At 37.7% G+C, this 24,014-nt stretch overlaps 1 protein-coding gene across 1 annotated transcript in view; it reads left to right on the forward strand.

The window, feature by feature from the left end:
- Nucleotides 1-24,014, forward strand: part of csk (C-terminal Src kinase) — a 48,815-nt gene that overhangs the window by 21,772 nt on the left and 3,029 nt on the right. The window contains exons 2-12 of the mRNA XM_051692212.1: nucleotides 1,863-1,973; nucleotides 4,290-4,403; nucleotides 4,611-4,723; nucleotides 7,909-8,128; nucleotides 18,390-18,483; nucleotides 18,710-18,775; nucleotides 18,904-19,003; nucleotides 20,096-20,186; nucleotides 20,308-20,381; nucleotides 20,524-20,719; nucleotides 20,824-20,910. Coding sequence (XP_051548172.1) covers nucleotides 1,959-1,973; nucleotides 4,290-4,403; nucleotides 4,611-4,723; nucleotides 7,909-8,128; nucleotides 18,390-18,483; nucleotides 18,710-18,775; nucleotides 18,904-19,003; nucleotides 20,096-20,186; nucleotides 20,308-20,381; nucleotides 20,524-20,719; nucleotides 20,824-20,910 — 1,170 coding nt within the window. The 5' untranslated portion in view covers nucleotides 1,863-1,958. The remainder of the gene's footprint in view (nucleotides 1-1,862; nucleotides 1,974-4,289; nucleotides 4,404-4,610; nucleotides 4,724-7,908; nucleotides 8,129-18,389; nucleotides 18,484-18,709; nucleotides 18,776-18,903; nucleotides 19,004-20,095; nucleotides 20,187-20,307; nucleotides 20,382-20,523; nucleotides 20,720-20,823; nucleotides 20,911-24,014) is intronic.

Consider the following 24,014-nt stretch of genomic DNA (forward strand, 5'->3'; position numbering starts at 1 on the left):
AATGTACAGTACTGTTCAAAAGTCTTAGGCACATAAGATGTTTCACAAAAGCATTTGTCATAAGATGGTTATTTATATCTTCAACTTTAGTGTGCCAATAGGAAATATAAATGTTAGACTCCCAAACATTACTTTTGCAAATAGAATAGATTAGAATAGAAGAACAGGGAGCCCTGCAACAGATGTCATGGCCCCCAAAGAGACCCCCACTGAACATCGAGTCAGTCTGAGATTACATGAAGAGACAGAAGCAATTGAGACAGCCTAAATAGATTGAAGAACTGTGGCGAAATCTGCCAACAACCAAGAAAAACTGTGTCCAGGTCTACCTAGGAGAATTGGTGCTGTTTTAAAGGCAAAGGTGGTCACACCGAATACTGATTTAGCTTTTTTATGTTTACTGGACTTTGTATGACATTTAAGTGATAAATTAAAACTATTTATGTCATTATTTTTGAAGACATCCTCACTATGCAACATTTTTCACAAGTGCCTAAAACTTTTGCACAGTATTGTAGTTGGTTAAGTAACGCAAACATTCAAATGTATCGCCTGACAATAAGAGCATTGTGCACAACACAATGGTGGGTACAGGTAGTGTTTCAGGAGGCAAGTGCCCATTGCACAAAGGTGTGTGTTTGTTCCTGGCAGGCAGCAGATGCCTTAACCATGCTCCCAATCCTAAGCCTTACAATATGAAGCCTGTAAGGCTAAGTATCCTGCCTGGAACAATTCGGGGCACCTTTCTCCCATCATGTAGGGAAGTAGTCCTCCATTCTTATGTGGTATGCCTACTTTTTACAATCCAATCAATTTTTAATGGATAAAATCAAGTCCCGCCCTACTTTACTTTCTCATCACTCAGAAAGATGTCACACTGCAAATGCTATTTCATATTGACTTTAAAGCTCTTCTGCTGTTTTAGAGTAGATAAATATTTACAGCTCCATTGCAGCTGGCATATCTATTGACACTTTTTCTAATAGAGAATGGAAGTACTTCCATTTGTTTTCTGATTATTCTTTAAACTGTTAATTTGTCCCCGTGCGAAATCTTTGTGAAAGCAATTACAAACTGTCCTGTCTTTTTTTTTTTTTTTTTTTAGTTCGGTTCAAAAGACTGTATGTGTTAGTGCTCATCACAATGAAAGTGAAAGAGTTGTTTTTTTTTTTTTACTTGTCATTTCTGCTTTCTGGTGTTCTCAACGTGTGTGTGGTGTGATTTTGGCTATGGCCTTCTAGTCATATTTCTTTATTTATGGAACAGCGCTGCCTGATTTACCCTGCTTTATTCGTATGGAGTGTTTTATAGACTTTATTGTGCTTAATAAAGTTTATAAGTATTTGAAAGATGTCTATTACTGTCCATAAAGCTTCCGGGGTATGTTAAGCTTTGGTATGGTGGTGATGTTTGTCAAGATGCTGTAGTTAGTGTTTTTTCCAAGCCCAGATCTTTAGATTTAAGTGAGGCTTGATGTTTTCTGTTCACACTGAATATTTAACAGGCTTTTTGCAAACCCTGCTTAGCCTTTCTTCCTGTTTGAGGCATCGGAAAATCTACAGCCGCCACTTCCCCTTTGAAAGTGTGTGTGTGTGTGTGTGTGTGTGTGTGTGTGTGTGTGTGTGTTAACTGTAGTTGCTACTTAAATGCAAAATGGACATGCATGGTAGGATGAATTTAGAGTTATTGAATTTCTAATGTATTTTCTCTGACTGTGTCTTGCTAGCAGCCCTGTATTTAGCATTGCAATTTGTGTTCAATGTTTTTGCATGCATTTGGAAATTGCATTGTGCTCTTCGTGTTTTTAATACAAAGCATTTATTAAAGGTACTCCAGTGATCATTTTTGCCTTTTATCAACAGGTATTTGGCCAGTTCTGGCTGCAGCTGTACGCCACACGCTCAGGTGATGTTACCAGTTGAACCGGGCCAACTGTGAGAGGACCATTTCCCTCAGCCATGTCTACCTTTGAGGTAACATATTGGTCTTCAAATTAATTCATATGTTTTCATCAGGATATAAGGTCTTAGGGCTGTGTGATGACTTTGCTTGCGATATCAAGCGATGTGGCCATCAAGTTTCCTAAAGACTGTCATTAAGGCTCAGTCACATTCACCCTTGCACCAGATCTCACAGTGAAATCAGATAAAGTATGTTGACTTTTGTAAGTAGCTAAAATCAGTCTAATCTTACCTAAATGCGAAACAGTGTCTGCAGTGGCCAAAATGTTAAGTGTGATTGGGCATATGGACACGTGTGAGCTTCATTTTCTGGGTGCAATGTCCATGGAGGGGTGCCAAAAGCTAATTGTGAAGCAAGTTATTTTCGGCTGTACAGGCTGTAATATCGTTCGTCCGTCACAAGCGACAAGGACCACGGATGTCATCCATCATCGATTAGTGCGCAGATGACTGGTCAGTCCAATCTGTGCTCAGAAAAGTCTGTTGCAATGGGGGCAAGGATGCCTTCCAGGTGAGGAGTAGGTTCTGGCTCGAGATTTCCTGGCAGCACGCTTCTTGATGGCATCATCGTCCCTTTTCCTCTCAAAAGAGGCTACGCCAGCGGAGACTTGACTGCGCCAAGCTGACCGGTCAGTAGCAAGGTTCTTCCAGAGAGGCTTTGAGAGTGTCCTTGTACCTCTTCTGTTGTCCACCCTGAGATCTCTTGCCATGTTGCAGCTTGCTGAAGAAATGTTTCTTGGGCAGGCGTTCTTCTTCCATGGGAATAACGTGGCTGGCCCATCTCAGCTGAGACCTGCAGAGCATTGTGTGGATGCTGGTTGTGCCGGCCTGCACAAGGACCTTGGTGTCTGGCACTTTGTCTTGCCACTTGATCTTTTGAAGCCTTCTTAGGCAGCACAGGTGGAAGTGGTTCAGATTCCTGGCATGACGGCTGTACACTGTCTATGTTTCGCTTGCATAGAGCAGGGAGGGGAGGACGACTGCAGCGTATACTTTCAGCTTGGTTGAAAATTTGATGCCTCTTCTGTCCCAGACATTCGATCTCAGTCGACCAAAAGCTGCGCTGGCTCTGGCAATTCTTATGTTCACCTCATCGTCGATGTGGACAGCTTGAGACAGAGTGCTGCCCAGGTACATGAACCAGTCAACGTTGTTGAGCTTTTGGCAATTGATGGTGATTGACGGCTTGGTGCACACAGCACCAGGGGATGGCTGATGAAGGACTTTTTTTTTGATGGAGATGGTGAGACCAAAGTTGCTGTTGGCAGTAGCGAAGAGGTCCATGCTATGCTGCATGTCTGACTCCGTGCTGGCATTTAAAGCGCAGTCATCCGCAAACAGCATGTCACGGATGGTATAAGTCTGCACTTTGGTTTTTGCCTGGAGTCTTCTCAGATTGAAGAGCTTCCCGTCCATGATGGTACATGGTACCTGATGTCAATGCCGACATCGCTGTCCTTGAACGCATCTGTCAGCATGGCGGAGAACATGAGGCTGAAGTGCGAGGGAGCCACAACACATCCCTCCTTCATGCCATTTGTGACTGGGAATGGCTCGGAGTAGTCGCCTTGATCCTGGACACGGGCCAACAATTGAATTTAATGTGCTTTTTATTTGATGTTTCCAGATGTGTCACTCATGTTTTCATTTAGCGATCCTTCCTTGCAACTATAAAAGTGTTACAATGGAGATGATTTAATAGCATCTCAGACTTAAACTTAATTAGCAAAAACAGCAACAAAGTTACCTCAAATCATTTCGGTGAAGCAGTTCAAACTGTCCATTTCAGTAAATGAACTCAAAACTCTCCTTCAATGGTTCGTTTGCATCGTCACTGAAAAGTGCAACATTGTGAGCATCATGATGATTTTAATGCGCTTTTTATTCTGCCATTATTTTTCCTAAAGACTGCATCATTAGACTAGTTTTGCAATCATTCCTAGCGAGTATCAGAGCGTAACAACAGAGATGTTTAAATAGCATCTCGGTTTTAAACTTTAGAATAAAAAACTGTGTTTCTTTAATTCATTTTCGTAAATAGGTTTGATTCAGTTCCTTAAATTAGTTCAAACTGTTAATTTCAGTGAATCAACTCAAAATTCAGATTCAGTAATTCATTTGCAGCATCACTCAGAAATGCACTAAATAAATGAATGAATAAATCGAGTCTCCATATGGTGTTTTTATCTTGTATTAAAATGAAGGAACAGAATGAAATATGTGGGTTTTTTATTTTATTTGTATTATTATTTTATATTTCAGCATTTCCAGATCAAGGGTATTTCCCTCACATTTTTATCATTTTGTTTTACCCAACCCCCTCACTAGATGCCCTGGCCTCCGGGCACTGAGTGTGTGGCCAGGTACAACTTCCCTGGATCAACAGACCAGGACTTGCCTATGTGCAAAGGAGATGTGCTAACCATTATTGGAGTAACTAAGGTAAATACCAGCTCTCTTGGAACACTGCTTCTCCAGTCAGATTAGAGGACCAGAACTAACTGTTGTGGAACATAAAAAATCACGAATACATATTTTCATTGACAAAACAAGTAGTCTAATGCATCTAATTGACTCATATATGCATTCTGGGCGGTTAAATCTAATGTTGTAAAAATGTGGTTAATTATGTGCTGATGCTTTTTCCAGGACCCAAACTGGTACAAAGCTAAAAACTCAGTAGGACGAGAGGGTACCATACCAGCAAACTACGTTCAGAAACGAGAAGGTGTGAAGTCATGCGGTAAACTGAGTCTTATGCCGTAAGTACACTGTTTATTTAAATGAGTGCAACATTATGTACAAATTCATTCAATGATTTTGTCTTCTCACATGATATCAAATGAGAGAGAGAGTGTTTGATTTAGTATTAGTTGTAATACAGACATTATAGGGCTATTTTTAGCATGTATCACTGATATCGTCAGAGATCACCTAGTATATCTGTAATAATACACAATTGTCTTCCTGCTTGCTGTTCCAGCACAATGACCTACAGACTCATTTGATTCGGCCTTTTAGATGCTAGCTGTTTTAAATAGGAGAATTAAGAGTGTTAAACAAATGGCAGCACTCAGATGAATAAGTCCAATGGAAAAAGTCCATGCATTTGATATGCAAAAGCTAGAGACATTCATCATGTTTAGGGTCTGTTGTAAGAGAGCTCATGATATTCTTCAATTACTGCCTGCTTTTAGAGAGAACAATGGATATGATGACGCGAATGCCTCCACTGTTTCATGATTGCGGTTTTATTTAGCATGGCAAGATAACCTTTGCTTCTGTATTTGCGCCAAGCAAAGTGCTGATTTTGCCACCTCAGCTGAATCCTTAACTTGATATATGGGATTTTACATTTTGCTTTTAACCATGTGTAATAGAAGGTCTAGATTTAGCCATAGATGTGTTTGGGTTTAGCAGATTTTGATAGTAGTGGGAATGGTTTGTTACAGCTTTGGTTTATTTTCTTGCTGTGTATGTATGTGTGAGGGTAATTGGGAAATACAGATTGGATGTTTGTCATGCCAGGGAAGCCACAGAAGGGCCAAGCAAGGCCAGTGCTCCATTTGGAAGCCTGTAATTTAGCTTCCTTTTTTCTCAGTTCTTTTCTCAACACTGTGTCTGAATTGGTGGTGTACACTTACATAGATGATATTGTGTATTTGAGTAAGCATGTGCACAAAAATGTTTGAGAGTAGGTTTTTCATTAAAGGGACAGTTCACCCCAAAATGAAAATTCGGTTGTAATTTACTCACCCTCATGTTGTTCCAAACCCGCATGGCTGCACCATAAATCGAATAAATAATCAAGATTACATTTACAGCTGCCACAATTAAGTAATGCTGAAAAGTGACAATTATAGCAGTCCATGTAGGTCTACCCAAGTTGCGTCAAAAGTTTCTCTTTATCTTTGCTGCAGTTGAGCATTGTAACCAATCACAGATAAGTCAGTTGCTCACTAGGTTTGACTTACTGATGTTTAAAACCACAATAAAGTAATTCAGGAACACCATTCTCAGCTTGTTTTGGTTGTGTAGCCGACATCAAGAATATGCAGTTGATCCACCCAAAACAAGTATTAGAATGTAAATTCTTTGAATTTAAATGAATCGCAATAACAATATTAAGGGAAATAAAATAATCATGGATTATTTGTCATTTGGACAATATTTGCCCCCATCCTCCCGGAGTTGATTTTATGGGGCATTTGTTTGTTACCTTTTATGAGAGCACAAAACCTTCCCAGTGTCATGCCAAAGTAATCTAGTCATTATAAAAGTCTCAATTTGAATAATTAGATTAAGAATTTATTACCCCAAAGATTTTATATTACCTATAACATTTAAATATAAAATGTATCAACATCATCTTATATTCAGGGGGCCTTGGTAGGTCAGTGAGTATTGACGTTGACAACCACCCCTGGAGTCGCGAGTTTGAATCACGGGCGTGCTGAGTGACTCCAGCCAGGTCTCCTAAGCAACCAAATTGGCCCGGTTGCTAGGGAGGATAGTCACATGGGGTAACCTCCTCGTGATCACTATAATGTGGTTCTCGCTCTCGGTGGGGCGTGTGGTGAGTTGTGTGTGGATGCCACGGAGAATAGCGTGGGCCTCCACACGCGTTACATCTACGCAGTAATGCGCTCAACAAGCCATGTGATAAGATGCGCGGATTGACGGTCTCAGACACGGAGGCAACTGAGATTCGTCCTCCACCACCCGAATTGAGGCAAGTCACTATGCGACCACGAGGACTTGGAGCGCATTAGGAATTGGGCATGCCAAATTGGGGAGAAAAAAACAAACATCTTATATTCTATGCAATTTGTACAATTAAATGGGCGTAGAATAGAACATTAAAGGAAGGTTCCGGGTTCAATACAAGTTAAGCTCAATCGACAGCATTTGTGACATAATGTTGATTACCACAAAAATGTATTTCGACTCATCCCACTTTTTCTTTAAAAAAAGCAAAAATCGAGGTTACAGTGAGGCACTTAAAATGAAAGTGAATGGGGCCAATTTTTGAAGGGTTTAAAGGCAGAAATTTGAAGCTTAAAATTTTATAAAAGCACTTGCATTAATTCTTCTGTTAAAACTTGTGTATTGTTTGAGCTGTAAAGTTCACCTCATTTTTTATCATTTTTACAATCATTTTAGGGTTTGTAGACAGCACATTTTCATTGTAACGAAGTTGTAAAATTGGCTGTAACTTTACACAGAAAAGGTTAGTAATAATTTTATCACACTAAAATCATGTTAACATGCATATTGTTTGTGTCTTTTGGCTATACTTTTGAAACTGAGTATTTTAATGTTCAAAAATTGGCCTCTTCCATTGTAAGTGCCTCCCTGTAACTCGATTTTTGCTTTTTTTTTTTTAAAGAAAAGGAGGGGCAAGTCATAATTAATTTTTGTTAATAAATATTATGCCACACATGCTGTCGATTGAGCTTTACTTGTATTGAACCCGGAATATTCTTTTAAGAACATTTTCCGATGTTGTTCAGCCCCTGATCACTTTATTTATGCACTTTATGTGCTTTTTATAAAACTGACTTGAAGGGATAGTTCATGTAAAAATGAGAAAATTTGTCATTGCTTACTCATCCTCATGATGCTTCAAACTCGTAAGATTTAGAACACAGGAGATGTTGGGCAAAATGTTAGGGACTGACATGATCAGTCACTATTTACTTTCATTATGTGGAAAAACATGCAATGAATTGAACAGTGACAGAGACTAACATTCTGCCTAACATTTCTTTTTGTGTTCCACGGTTTGAAACAACATGAGGGTGAGTAAATAGTGACAGAATTTTCCTTTTTGGGAAAACTATCCCTTTATAAGAAAGGAAATTTGACTATGGAACAACTCGATATATGTTCATGTCACCTCTTAAGCAAACACATGGCAAACACATCTTTATCTGTGGTCATTTAGGTGGTTCCATGGAAAGATCACCCGCGAGCAGGCAGAGCGACTGCTCTATCCCCCAGAGACGGGCCTCTTCCTGGTGCGTGAGAGCACCAACTACCCCGGCGACTACACCCTGTGTGTCAGCTGCGATGGCAAGGTGGAGCATTACCGCATCATCTACCACAACGGCAAACTGTCCATCGATGAGGAGGAGTACTTTGAAAACCTCATGCAGCTCATGGAGGTAAGGATTGCTGCCTTATCACCTGCTGTAGGACAATTGTTGACAGTGTACTAGCACATTTTAAGTTAAACATAGTCAATATTTACCACTGATAGACCGATTTATTGGCCAAGCCAATTACAGCCTCAGTCACCATTCACTCATTATATGGGAAAAGATGCAATAAAAGCGTATGACTAACACACTGCCTAAAATCTCCTTTTGTGTTCCACGGATGAAAGAAAGTCATACGGGTTTGGAACAACATGAGGGTGAGTATATGTTGACAGAATATTCATTTTTGGGTGAACTATTCATTTAAATTGTAATATGTATATATTAGCTTTACATTTCCCACCTTGCTCTAGATCTCTGTATTAGCATTAGCCATTAAAAACCCCATATTGGTCAACCACTAAGTTTTAACTTCTATTAAGTGTCATTTTATGCAATCTAACCTCATTTGATTATACTTCCGTATGTTGCAATTTTTCATCTTGCTTTTACCGCAAGAATGTACATGTATATGTAAATATTAAATATATGAGCTATATTTGGCACAAGTACACCTAAAGTTAGCCCAGTGTGTTATGAAACAATCAAGCTCCTTCCTGTTACTGAGTCCATTAACTTCCTCTGTCAACATTTTCAAATTGATCACCACACAGATTTAAAAATAGACATAACAGGAAGTCAGTCCACATCAGACACACTGGTCACACAGACGGAGCAACATTTACGATAGACTCCAGGAAACAATTTCATACACGCACACCTTGTGCTCCAGGGTCAAAGGTCAGTCCAGGCTTGTTGAAGGAAGTGACATGGGTGAACAAGAACTGTGAAGTGAAGTTACTGTTTTAATGGAACATGTGTTTGTTTGTGTAAGTCTGAGCCGGTGACTTATTGCATTTGTATGTCACGCTAACAGTGTCTGGATCAGCCGAGGTAAACTTTTTGAGATGTCTTACCTCTGAAGACGTATTTGGAGAGTTAAGCCACACAAAATGTAACAAAATATCAAACTAAGTGGCATTAATTTTTTAAATAATTTAACAATTACACACTTTCCAAGCAAATCAGAAAGGCATTTATTAGGGATCTGATTTCATACGTTCACTAAAAACTATCTTGGTTAATTGCTCAGAAATATGAAATTAGTTCCAAGAAAAGGTTAAGTATTATTTGCAGATAGTTTGCAGATGTCTTATTGTATGATATTATGTTATTCTAATACAGAAACATTCATGTTCAAATATGTTTTGGGGCCACTGTATACCAAGATTATCATATTCAAATTGTATTTACATGGTACCATGGTAATAACATGTTTTTTTTTTTGGGGGGGGGTTTGGACAGTGGTGCCACTATGGTATTCTCAGCCTGGTCTCATGAAATTTAAGTGTACTGCAACATTTTTGCAAAAATGAAATTACGTGCTTCATTAAATATTTGGCTGCAGTTTTCAAGTGAAATGTCCAGTGGGGGGCGCCAAAACCGAGCGAAATGATGTTGTAATCAGAAGAGGTTTTTAAGGTGAATTTTAGATTTTAATAAGTAAACGTACCTCCCTACCCTAAAACTTTACCCTAAACCTCACCAATAGTGTTGGAAAAGATAAATGAGAGTTTAACAAAACAGACATCCTTACCCTTAACCAACACCTAATCCTAACCGATAGTGTTTTAAAATGTACATTCAAAATAAAAAAATAAAACACACAATAACTGAAGCAACCACGTCATTTTGTGTCGCTTCTATGCCATGTTTCACTTTCGTGCGTCTTTGGCTGGACTCGAACCGCGTCCAACAACGCTCTATTAGGTGAGCTACCAAGTAAGCTAATGACATGGAAATAAGTGTATTTATGTAGATGGGTCTGTATTACAAGTGTTAAAATGTTTTGTTTTTAAAATCATGTGTTAAAGTAGAAGTGTTTTGATATAACAAAGCGGGAGGTGAGTAATAGAGTAAAAAATATGTTTTTATAAAATCAAAATCAGCAATTGTACTCATGATTTGTGTGACAATAATTAAACCACACAGTTGTTGTAGTGTCTGTAGTGTTCATTTCACCAGGAAACTGCAGTGAAACGTAAAAAGTCAGTTTGCAAAAATATATAGAGAGAAACATTCATTCTATAAGACCCTGTTGCGTATTTTATGAAGTACCTTATAGTACTGTGGTTTAAAAACTTTACAGTGTAAACCCGTAAAAGTAAAGAGTTAAGAAAGGGCTGTAAGATGTAAATGACTACATACTTTGTATATTTTAACATATCAGTTTTTTATGACACTGTCTGTTGGCTTTATTTGGGTCAGACTTTGTTGGAATGTTCTGGGTTCAATACAAGTTAAGTTACATGAACAGCATTTGTACCATAATGTTGATTACCTCAAAAAATATTTTAGACTCATCCCTTGTTTATTTAAACAAAGCAAAAATTGTGGTTACAGTAAGACACTTACAATGGAACTGAATGGGGCCAGTCACTTACTAACCTTGTCTGTGTAAAGTTATTTCCAATATTACAACTTTGTTTTCATGACGACGAAACCATGTAATCTTGGTTGCCTATAACTTTACACAGATAAGGTTAGTAAGCGATTATCACACTAAAATCATGTTAACTTATATAATGTTTACATCTAGTTGCTATAATTTTGAAACAATGTGTATTTAGTGTTTACGGACTGGCCCCATTTACTTCCATTGTAAGTGTCTTACTGTAAACGCAACTGCTGCTTTGTTAAATAAATGAGGGACGAGTCTAAATTAATTTTTGTGGTAACATTATGCCACAAATGCAGTTCAATGAGCTTAACTTGTATTGAACCCGGAATATTCCTTTAAACCGCGATCAGCTCTCAGTCTTGTGTTCGGATCTGGTAATTCTAGTTTGGGGTCTGGATGCCACTTTGACTTTAGTGTTCAGAGGAACCATGGTTCCTCAAGTCTCTCCTCACCCTTTCTATAACGGACTCTGTTATGGAATTCCACACATTCTTAAGTGTAATTTTGGCTACAGTCTCTCCCTCTCTCCCACCCTTGTAGTCACAACTGAACAGTTGTGCTCTTTCCAAAGATGTGGATGAGTATTAAACAGTCTACAATAAGTCATTATCCTCAGCCAGCTTTTAGTCGCCTGGATGCACATAACAGCTCTGGGTTGTCTGTAAAAGGTCATTATGATCATTAGATTAGTGCCCATCATAGGCCTGTGTCACTGCAGCTGCATTTGACTAACTAATTTGCCATCCAACTGACATTTTATCTGAAGCAACTAATAACAGTACACTTAATACATGGACAGTCGCCTTGAAGCAACCTTGGCCTCTAGTGTCTTGCTCAAGGCCACACTGTTCCTTGAAGGGTTTGAAACTACAACCTTTGCTTACCAACCCTTAACCTATAAAGCACCATCACCAATAAAGCTTTACGAAGTCGAAACATGATTGTGCGAGAATTGGTCTATTCACCGCCTGCAAATTCTGATGTGGCCATTCCTTACATAAAAATACTCTTGCAGTATCATGGTACAGTGATGGTATGATATGATAAAAACATGGTTAGGGTTGCTAACCACCCCTTATAATATGGAATCATCCCCTATTTAAGGGAACAAAATTGCGTTCTGTATGAAATCCATACGGACATCTTTTGTCCCATATTTTAGCATCTCACAGCCAAAATGCTAAGAATGTTACACAAAACAAGCGAAATGGAACGGAAACACACACCTTTCGCGTGAGTTGTGTGCGATATCAACTGTTGCACGGACACCACACTTGACAAGATCGATGACAATCAACGCATGTTTTAGTTTTACTACCACCTATTTGACACTATGAACTGTAAAATGTTCCTCTTCTATGAGATTGTGAAATGTCTAAATGTTGATTTTGAGGTAATTTGATCTAATATTTAATTTTTATTAAAATGTTGTAAATTTATGTAGCTAATTAATATCCTGGAAATTATCACATTTATTTAGAAACAAAATACTTATTTGTTATTTTCAGTTTTGTTCAAGGTGATTATAATAAATCATTTTCAATAACTGTACAATAAGTGAAAGGATAGTATTTTTTGGTAAAAAGCCCCCCTGTTGCAGGGGCTAAAGGCCCCTATAAAACACATTGTTTTTCTTTTTTGTAATTAACATTTTTTATTAAATCATACAATAACAATGAAATGCAAAAAAAAAAAAAAAAAAAATATATATATATATATATATATATATATATATATATATATATATATATATATATATATATAAAATCAACATTTAAAACCCACAACCCCCCCTCCTCTTCCCCAACCCCCCCCCCCCCAAAAAAAAACAACAACCCTGTGGTCAAACATAAGTAAATATATAGAAATAAAAATCAAACAGACACACATATATACATATATACAAAGATACATACACATATATATATATATATATATATATATATATATATATATACACTTACATACATACATACACACACATAATAATTATACTAACTATATTACACTACTCTCTCCACACCCCACCTGAGAGAATTCCAAAAACTCCAAATACCTGCCCCATTTCCGTATAAACATATCCAAGCCACCCAGTCTTCCCGATGACACCTCCTCATAAGCTGCCACCCTCCCCACCTCCATGCACCACTCCGGATATGGGGACGCACCAGCTGACCTCCAACCCCTCAAAATAACCTGCCTGGCGATCATCACACAGATCAGAAACCAGTTCTCTATATGGCCATCCCCCACATCGATGACTGCCCCATCGCCCGAGTGCCCACCACGTCGCACACAAAATTCTGAACCTTTGACCAGAATTTCTGGATCTTGACACACCACCAAAAAACATGGGCCATGTCTCCATCCTCCGATTGGCATCTCCAGCAGGTGGGTGTGTCTTTAAGACCAAGCCTATACAGTCTAGAGGGGGTCCAATAAAATCTATGCAAAATTTTGAATTGTATAAGACACACCCTTGCATCTCTAGATGCAGACTTAACGTTTTTAAGAAACTTAGCCCACTCTCCTTCCTCCAATGCCAAGTTGAAATCTTTCTCCCATACTCTCTTGAGAGGAGTTAAGGCTCCATCTCCCAGACTCTGAATTAACAGGGAGTAATACACTGATGCCTCATGACCTTTTCCAAAAGCCGCAATCACCTCACCCAAAGCATCTGCTTCCTTAGGGGCGTGTGTGCTACTCCCAGAAATAGTACAAAGCAGGTGGCGCAGTTGTAAATACCTATAAAACTGAGGTCTGGGGATCCCAAAATGTTGGGCCAAGTTTTCAAACGATCTCAACATCCACTCTCATATATGTCACCAAGCGTAGCAACCCCCCTCACAATCCATTCTGGCCAGCAGAAAGGGGACTTGCCAATACACAATCTTGGGTTCTACCATATGCTCGAGGCAACATTTAAATAAGTGTCCAATTTAAACAATCTGGACACTTTAGTCCATACCGAGTGTAAATGCGAAATAACGGGGTGTAACTTAACTTTTCCGATTAGTCTGATAGAGATGCTTTATAATGGTGAAATAGGGGCAAGAACTGCCTGTTCAATAACAAACCAGGGAGGGGCTCTCTCAGGTGGAAGTGACCAATGAGCCAAATGTCTGAGACTGAACGCATAGTAATGAAACAAAATCTTGGGTAGGCCTAGCCCACCTTTTTCAGTCGGCCTATGTAACTTATTAAAATGCAATCTGGAACGTTTACCATTCCAAATGAAGGACTTCGCTATGCTATCAAATTGCTTGAAATAAGAGAGGGGGACATCTACAGGAAGCGATTGTAGCAGGTAGTTGAATTTTGGAATAAAATTCATTTTAATAACATTAACCTTCCCAATCATCGATAAAAGTAATGAAGCCCACCTGTACACATCGCTTGAAAACCTTTTTATTAAAGGGTCAAAATTAACACTAACTAAATCAGACAAATTTGCTGGGAATAAAATCCCCAAATACTTAATGCCCTGTTTGGGCCACTGGAAGGTGCCCGGCTGGAAAGCCATTTCTGGACAGTATGCTGTCAGAGCGAAAGCTTCGGATTTAGCCCAATTGACTTTGTATCCTGAGAACTTGGAAAAGGAATTAATAATTCTGTGGAGGCAAGGCATAGATCTTGTAGGTTCTTAGATAATAAAATATCATCTGCGTAAAGCAGAAGCTTATGCGCCACACCTCCCTCCACCACCCTGGAAAATCATCCTCCTTTCTTATCGCGACTGCTAATGGTTCCAGGGCAAGACAGAACAATAATGGGGAAAGAGGGCAACCCTGCCGAGTGCCCCTTTTCAGAGTGAAATAATCTGAAATTAATCCATTTGTTTGTACTGCTGCTACAGGGCATCTATAAAGTAACTTAATCCAACCAATAAATGTACTCCCGAACCCATACATTTCCAAAATTTTAAAAAGATAATCCCATTCTACCATATCAAATCGCTACTGACCACATGATATTGATGAGACGCCTGATGTTATTAGAAGAGCTGCGGCCCCGAATAAACCCCACCTGATCTATATGTATAAGAGATGTCATAACTTTACTTAATCGGTTAGCCAAAATTATTATATCTAGTTGGATCAGGGAGATTGGACGGTAACTTTTACACTCACTTGGATCTTTGTCCTTTTTAAGAATCAGACTGATCCAGGCTTGTGTCATGGTTGGAGGAAGCTTTCCATTCTTTAATGATTCAGTATAAATTTGTAACAAAAGTGGAGCCAGTTCTGTAGCATAGGATCTAAAAAATTTTGTGGCAAAACCATCTGGCCCTGTAGCCTTGCCAGTAGGTAGGGATTAATTACCTCGTCAATCTCCTCCAATGTTATCTCAGAATCAAGAGAGTTTTTTTTTTGCTCAGTCATCAGTTTAGGAAGATCTTATGGTTCCACAAAGTTTCTAATATCTTCATCAGTAGACGAAGACGTGGAACTATAAAGATCATGATAGAACTCTTTAAAGGCATTATTAATATCAATGGCCGAGGTAAAAATTTCACCACCAGCAAATTTCACTGAGGGAATGATAGAAAGAGACTCTCTCTGTTTTATGTATCTAGCCAAAAGCTTCCCTGCTTTGTCCCCTGACTCAGAGTATGACTGTCTTGCCCTGAATAACCAAAACTCCACTTTCCATGACAAAATAGTATTATATCTATATTTCAATCGGGTCAATTCTCTGAGGCCATCAGATGACATACGGCGCTTCAGCTCTGCCTCGGCACTTTTAATATTTCCTTCCAACTCCACGAGTTCTCGTGCTTTGGATTTTTTTGATGAATAAGGCATACTGTATGATCCGACCCCTAAGAACCGCCTTAAGTGCCTCCCAAGCCACGCCCACAGAGGATACTGAGGACCAGTTGGTCTCCATATAAACACTGATTTCAGTCTTTAACATTTGTTGGAAATCAGGATTTTGCAAAAGGGATACATTAAGGCGCCAACTATGATTTCTTTTTCTCTATATGTGGCAACACCTCTAAACCAGGGCGTGATCCGAGACTAAAATGTTTCCAATTGAGCAATCAACAACAGATGAAATGAGGGATTTGGATACAAAAAAAAATCTATTCTAGAATAAATCTTATGGACTGATGAAAAAAATGTATAGTCCCTTCCAGATGGGTTCAAAAGTCTCCAAATATCTGTAAAACCAAGATATTTACACATCCTGTGAAGCATCAGTGTTGCTCAAGGGGGCTTACACACTTTTGCTTCACTATGATCAAGGACTGAATCCATCAAAAGATTAAAGTCTCCTCCCAATATTATATCATGAGGGGTGCCAATGGCTTGCAACATCCCTTCAAGATCTATAAAAAAGCCCTGATCATCAGCGTTAGGTGCATAAATAATAACCAAAATCAACCTTTGCCCCTGAATTTCTGCTAAAACAGTAATGACTCTCCCTAATTTATCTTTAATCTGTTTGAGACATTTGAATTATAAATGTTTATTTACCATTATAATGACTCCCTTGCTCTTACTTGAGCCAACACTAAAGAAAATATGTCCACCCCATATCTTCCCAAATTTTTCAGCTTCCTGCGGGGAGAGATGTGTTTCTTGAAGAAACACAATATCATATTTCTTACGTTTAAGAAAAGTAATAACCTTCATATTTCTTAAATTTTTATGGGGTGCCCCAACCCATTCACCTTCCATGTGGAGAGAGATAGTACACTCATATTAACATTTGGCATTTTGATATAATAGAAAAAATAAATTTTGTGCCAAAAACAAAATTATGAAGACCACATTTCAACATTAATGCAACAATAAAACCCTGAACTTCCCCCGAACAAAACAAACAGGAAAAAGAAAAACGTGCGCATTAACCCCGCGCACGAAAGCGCCAACTGGCGTCAATCCCTCTAAACTCAAAGAGTCCATGTACGCCTACGAGAGCCCCCGCGGCATCTTTGCCATCGGATTGCTCAATTTTGCCTCACAAATTTGTAAGGCAAAATTACATAACATCAAATATTTTGTAAAACAAACCCCAGCCAATAGGCAGAACAAACACAGAGAACGTGTAGACTCATTCACAGAACTGTCTCGAAGGTGTGTTCCTTCACAAAACAAATTACAGCCAATATAAAACCGTTCAGTTTCCTCGGTCAGACAAACGAATCTTCAGTGAGCCAGCTGATGAGTGCAGCAGATGATGAACACATTGTTTTTCTTGAGTGGGCCGAATAGATGTGTTATGAAAAATGTTCAAAGTGTGCTAACATTGACTGATCCTATCACAATGGAGATTCAATAGTTTATAGAATACTTGAGATGTAATTCAACTTAACAAGAAATGATGCACCCTTTTCAAGTGGATATTTTGATTAAGAATGATCTTAATTTGTTACTAAAAAAGCATCTTGCTGTCACAAAAAGTATTTGCCTAAGTTGACAAATTGTGCCCTATAACTATTGTCCTGGTATGTTCAGTATAACCCTGCTGGCGGCATTTTACCCCAAGTGAGGGGAGCCTTTTACCAGAAGTGAAGGAGCCTTTTACCCCAAGTGTAAAAATAAAAAAATACAGCAAAATAAATAAATACCGTTAGTCACCAGAGGAACATGTTTTAATTCACCAAAACACCATAGTTACTACTGCAATTATAACTGGAATTTAAACGTGGTATTAGGCACCACTCTCATAAAACAAAAAAAACAAAAAACTTGCATAAACAACTTGCATAAGATTGCTTAAAGATTCTTGCACTTTTTAAATGGTATCCCGTATTTATTTATTATCGTTTTACCATATAGTAACAATAACCGTAGAAACTATGGTATTTTGCCGGAAACTGTGATATATTATTTTGTCAGGGCACTGTTATCAGTGCGTCCAGGAATTACTGAAGTGTTCGTTGGCGTCTGGTCATGCAAATGTGTTGTTATTTTGAGCGCGCATATAACACCTTCAGGTCGCCCATGCGCGCGCACACAAACACGCAACAGTTCCTGGAACAGTTGATGAAGAGGAAGTGGCAAAGAGGAAACCAGCACTGGTTCCAGATCATTTCAACAGTTTAATCGATGCCGTTTCATTCAGCAACATTATCTCGTCGTCTGGTCTCACGATTACTGTGCCGGGCAGATGGAGTCACAAAACATTGTATTTCAGCACTGTGAAATGATAAGAATGTATTCCGCCTGTGTGGACTTGTGTCCGTTTGAAGAAGGCACGCAGGCATAAGGCGGACAATAAAATGCATATAATACAGCGCCCTCTGCTGTTGATTGCTGTTTACTGAGTTGGATGTGGAAGAAATATGTGTATAAATGATAAAAAGCTGAAGATAGGTGATTCGTGTGTCATTACTTATTAATACAATACCTTTCAGGTCTCTTAATTGTTTTATTTGCATATTTATGTACATACTATATTGAACTGTTTGCTTTATGTAAATTAATGTAAATATGAATGACATTTACATTAATGAATGCATATATGTCCTCACTGAAGTATGTTCGTTCTTAACATAAGCAATTACTAAAAAGTACATAAATGTTATTGCTATGTTTTAGGAAATGTACCTTAATAATACAGTGGATTTCTTTAAAGGACACTGGAGTACCATGTACTTTGTATTGATAGAGAAACAAGAATAAATGCATCATCATTTGATAATCAGCCAGTGCCATGGTATTGACATGTGATACCATTACTGTGCCATGGTACAGCCACTAGTAAATATTTCTAAATAATTGTAATTATGTTTGTGCTTTTTCTGTGTTTTAACAGCACTACACTAAAGATGCAGATGGACTCTGTACCAGACTCATCAAACCTAAACTTATGGAGGGGACTGTGGCGGCCCAGGATGAATTCTCGAGAAGTAAGGCCTTTTTTTTTATTAATTTTTTTTAATCTCTCAACCCCTGGTCCATTCAGTTTTGCATTTGTTTTCTTTTCCCATTTAGCAAGACAGAGACATTGATGATACTCTAATGTACGTTCTACATTTATTCTGGTTTAAATTGCTGCAAGTCCTCAGCGTTTGTTTTGTGGAAGATATTTTTAATAGCATTTTTACAGTTTTATTAAATCTTCCTTCCGCACAGGTGGCTGGGCCCTGAGTAGAAAAGAACTGAAACTTCACCAGACTATTGGAAAGGGAGAGTTTGGAGGTGAGAATGTGCTGTCCAGAAGAAAGAAAATTATGGGATGGATTGTGGTTTTCTTCACACTAGAATACACATCTATAATTTCTGGCATCCTAGCATCTACAAAAACGGTGTTGTGTTCTGGCTTTTAGATGTGATGGTCGGAGATTACAGAGGCAGAAAAGTAGCAGTGAAGTGTATCAAACATGACGCCACAGCGCAGGCTTTTGTTGCGGAGGCTTCTGTAATGACGTACGTCCTCTCTCTCTTTTTTTTTTTTTTTTTTTTTTTTTAAGTGTGTGTAGCAACTCATAATGTAATAACAAAGCATAATGTCATAACTGGATGTAATGTAATAAATTAAATGTAATAAATGTTCATTATTTAATAATTTTCTCAAAACATAATAATTATTACATTTAAGAGCGCATAATGTACGTTTTTTTGCTGAATGTAATAAGGTTATTACATTAAGAGAAATGTATTACATTATGAACTCACCAAAAGCATGTCATAATTTTGTCATATTGTAATCATTTTTAAAACAAAACAGTAGTATCCTTTTTAAGACATAAAAAGCATTTGTATTCCTTTACAACTGTACATTTTTTATTTAAATCTAGTCTTAAACTACCTATGAAATGTACTGGATTGAAATATTCATGCATTATTATTATTATTATTATTATTATTATTATTACCATACATTACTAATAATATATAATATACTGTGATTGATTTTCTGTAAAATGTCAAAAAGCGACTCAAAATGATGGTCACAGTCACAAAATTATTACATTTGTATGCAAATATTTGAGTTTACAATGTAGCCTTATAAGCATACATTTCTCTTGATGTACTAACATCTACTAACAAATTTGGCAAAAAAAAATAAATAAAAAAATATGTTTTGTGCTCATAACATTAAGTTGAGAGAAAATGATTATTTTATAAACATTATGTTTCTCTTATACATTGTGTGCTGTTAATGTACTGTGACTATGAGTTGCTACAGTGAGTTCACAATGTAATACATTTCCCATAAAATAACCAATTACATTGTACGAAAAATGTTATTACATTATGTGCTCAGAATGTTATTACGTTTTGAGAAGAATGTTACATTATGAACATTTATTACATTTTTCATATTACATTATGTGCAGTTGTTACATTATGCTTTGTTATTACATCATGAGTTGGTACAGTGTGTAAATCAATCACATTTTTCCCACTGTCGGACATAATCTCCTTATCAGGGAAACTTGCACAAAACATGAGGAAAAAACACTTGGTTGTTTCTGTCTTAATATCAATATTCAGATTGTCTGTTATCGCATACAGGCAATTACGGCATAATAACTTGGTACAGATGTTGGGGGTGATCGTTGAGGAGAAGGGCAGTCTCTATATCGTCACTGAGTATATGGCCAAGGTCAGTGCCAAAACCTGTCATGTCAATTTATGTCAATGCATTTGAAATATGATTTATTTTTATTTTTATCGTTATTCAGTAAATAGATGTCTTTTGATGTTTTATCTTTCTCTGCATCCAGGGTAGTCTAGTGGACTATCTGCGCTCAAGAGGACGTACTGTTATTGGTGGAGATCGACTCATCAATTTCTCAATGCGAGTGTTTTGTTGTCTCAATTGTTATCCTCTCATAGAGAACTTTGGAACTCATACTAAAAGGTGTCTAATTCCAAAGGCTAACCTTTATTTTTCTAAATGTCTTTTAACACATCTTTCTTTACATATTGTTGATTTTCAGGGATGTCTGCAAGGCGATGGAATATCTTGAAGCCAATAACTTTGTACACAGGGATCTGGCAGCTCGTAATGTTCTAGTGTCAGAAGACAATATAGCGAAAGTCAGTGACTTTGGCCTCACCAAGGAGGCATCATCTACTCAAGACACGGCCAAACTCCCGGTTAAGTGGACTTCACCTGAGGCTCTAAGAGAGAAGGTTGGTTTTCTGTTTTTAATTATGTGTTTAAATAGAGACATGCAATGGGATGCATTTCAAAATGTTCCTATCTTTTCTTTCCTACCTGACTGTCTGATAAACAGAAGTTTTCCACTAAGTCAGATGTATGGAGCTATGGCATATTACTGTGGGAGATCTATTCCTTTGGTCGGGTACCATATCCAAGAATTGTAAGTGACTTAAAAATTAAAACATGTTTTTTTTTTCTTCCAAATAATGTATTATATTTTGTTGATAATTACATAATTTTATATGATTATAATAATACATGTATTATTTTATGTATAATTGTATTTAATATATAATATTTATGTTGTTGTTTTATTTAATGTATTTTTATAAATAATTTATATTATAATTAAAATATTGATTTAGATTTTCCTATTTGTTTTTAAATAATCATAATCAGAATAATGTTAATTAATTTATTTTATATTAATATAAAGATATTAATATTATAAAATTAATATATATTAATCAATGAATAGAATATTAATAATAATATAAGTACTATTTTTATAATTATATAATGTTATTTAAAATATTGTAATTTACCATATACATTTTTTTTGCATTTATTTCTTTATAATTAGCGTATAATTTCCTATTTGTTTTAATTGTAATCAGAATTATAATTAGTTAATTAATAATTATTGTGATATAATTATATGTGTTACAGTAAATAAAGCAAAACATCTATACATAGAATCAACATTTAACCTGCACTATTACCCCTCCCAATCCCCAACCTCACCCTGAACCTCAACAAACATTCCTGTGGTCACACGAGTATATACAATAAAAAAATAAAAACAATGTATGTATATATATATATATATATATATATATATATATATATAAAACGAAATCGAAATCCGAGTGACCAATATGTCACACATAAAAGTCTGAACCTTCAACCAAAATTCTTGGATCTTAACACACCACCAAAAACATGGGTTGTGTCTCCATCTTCTGACTGGCATTGCCAGCAGGTAGTTGTGTCTTTAAGACCAAGCCTATACAATCTAGAGAGGGTCCAATAAAATCTATGTAAAATCTTGAATTGTATAAGGCGAACCCTTGCATCTCTAGATGCAGACTTGACGTTTTTTTAGAATCCTAGCCCACATTTCCTCCTCCAATATCAAGTTTAAATCTTTCTCCCATAATCTCTTGATAGAAGTTAAAGCTCCATCCCCCAGACTCTGAATACACTGATGCCTCATGACCTTTCCCAAAAGCAGTAATCACCTCTCCCAGGGTATCTGCTGCTTTAGGGGGATGTATAAAATAGTACAGTGCAGATGCAAATACCTAAAAAACAGAGATCTGGGAATCCCAAAATGTTGAACCAAATTTTCAAAAGATCTCAATACTCCACTCTCATATAGGTCACCGAGTGTAGTAACCCCCCTAACAATCCACTCTGACCAGCAGAAAGGGGACTTATTAATACATAATTTAGGGTTCTGTCATATGCTCGAGGCAACATTTAAATAAATGTCCAAATTAAACACTCTGGACCTTTTGGTCCATACTGAGTGAAAATGCGAGATAACGGGGTGTAACTTAACTTCTCCGGTTAGTTTGATAGAGAAGCTTTGCAGTGTCGAAATAGGGGCAAGAACTTCCTGTTCAATACAAAACAAGGGAGGGGCTCTCTCAGGTGGAAGTGACCAATGAGCCAAATGTCTGAGACCGAATGCATAATAATAAAACAAAATCTTGTGTAGGCCTAGCCCATCTTTGTCAATCGACCTATGTAACTTATTAAAATGTAATCTGGGACGTTTACCATTCCAAATGAAGGACTTTGCTATGCTATCAATTTTTGCTTGAAATAAGAGAGGGGGACATCTATAGGGAGAGATTGTAGCAGGTAGTTAAATTTTGGAATACAATTCATTTTAATTACATTAACCTTCCCAATAGATAAATGTAATGAAGCCCACCTGTCCAAAAATTAATAATTGTTAATATGAGTATCTTAATACATATTAATATACTAATTATTCATCTATATAATCAGTTAATTAATAGAATATTATTAATAATAGATTTTTAGTTTTATATTAATAATATTGTAGTTTAGCAAATATATTAGGATTTGGATCTTTATTTATAATTGAAATATTAATTATACATTTCTATTTGTTTTAAATCTTTTTAATCAGAATTATGTTAATAATTTATAAACTCAGCAACAAAAGAAGCGTCCTCTCACTTTCAACTGCTTTTATTTTCAGCAAATCAACATGTGTAAATATTTGTATGAACATAAAAAGATTCAACAACTAAGACCCCCATAAACTGAACAAGTTTCACAGACATGTGACTAACAGAAATGGAATAATGTGTCCCTGAACAAGGGGGGGGGGGGGTCAAAATCAAAAGTAACAGTCAGTATCTGGTGTGGCCACCAGCTGCATCAAGTACTGCAGTGCATCTCCTCCTCATGGACTGCACCAGATTTGCCAGTTCTTGCTGTGAGATGTTATCCCACTCTTCCACCAAGGCACATGCAAGTTCCCGGACATTTCTGGGGGGAATGGCTCTAGCCCTCACCCTCCGATCCAACAGGTCCCAGACGTGCTCAGTGGGATTGAGATCCGGGCTCTTCGCTGGCCATGGCAGAACACTGACATTCCGGTCTTGCAGGAAATCACGCACAGAACGAGCAGTATGGTTGGAGGCATTGTCATGCTGGAGGGTCATTTCAGGATGAGCCTGCAGGAAGGGTACCACATGAGGGAGGAAGATGTCTTCCCTGTAACGTACAGCGTTGAGATTGCCTGCAATGACAACAAGCTCAGTCTGATGATGCTATGATGCACCGCCCCAGACCATGACAGACCCTCCACCTCCAAATCCCGCTCCAGAGTACAGGCCTCGGTGTAACACTCATACCTTCGATGATAAACGTGAGTCCGACCATCACCCCTGGTGAGACAAAACCACGACTCATCAGTGAAGAGCACTTTTTGCCAGTCCTGTCTGGTCCAGCGAAGGTGGGTTTGTGCCCATAGGCGATGTTGTAGCCGGTGATGTCTGATAAGGACCTGCCTTACAAGCCCTCAGTCCAGCCTCTCTCAGCCTATTGCGGACAGTCTGAGCACTGATGGAGGGATTGTGTTTTCCTGGTGTAACTCGGGCAGTTGTTGTTGCCATCCTGTACCTGTCCCACAGGTGTGATATTCGGATGTACCGATCCTGTGCAGGTGTTGTTACACGTGGTCTGCCACTGCGAGGATGATCAGCTGTCCTTCCTGTCTCC

Source organism: Myxocyprinus asiaticus, chromosome 48 (genome assembly GCF_019703515.2).
Source record: "Myxocyprinus asiaticus isolate MX2 ecotype Aquarium Trade chromosome 48, UBuf_Myxa_2, whole genome shotgun sequence".
Lineage (NCBI taxonomy): Eukaryota > Metazoa > Chordata > Actinopteri > Cypriniformes > Catostomidae > Myxocyprinus > Myxocyprinus asiaticus.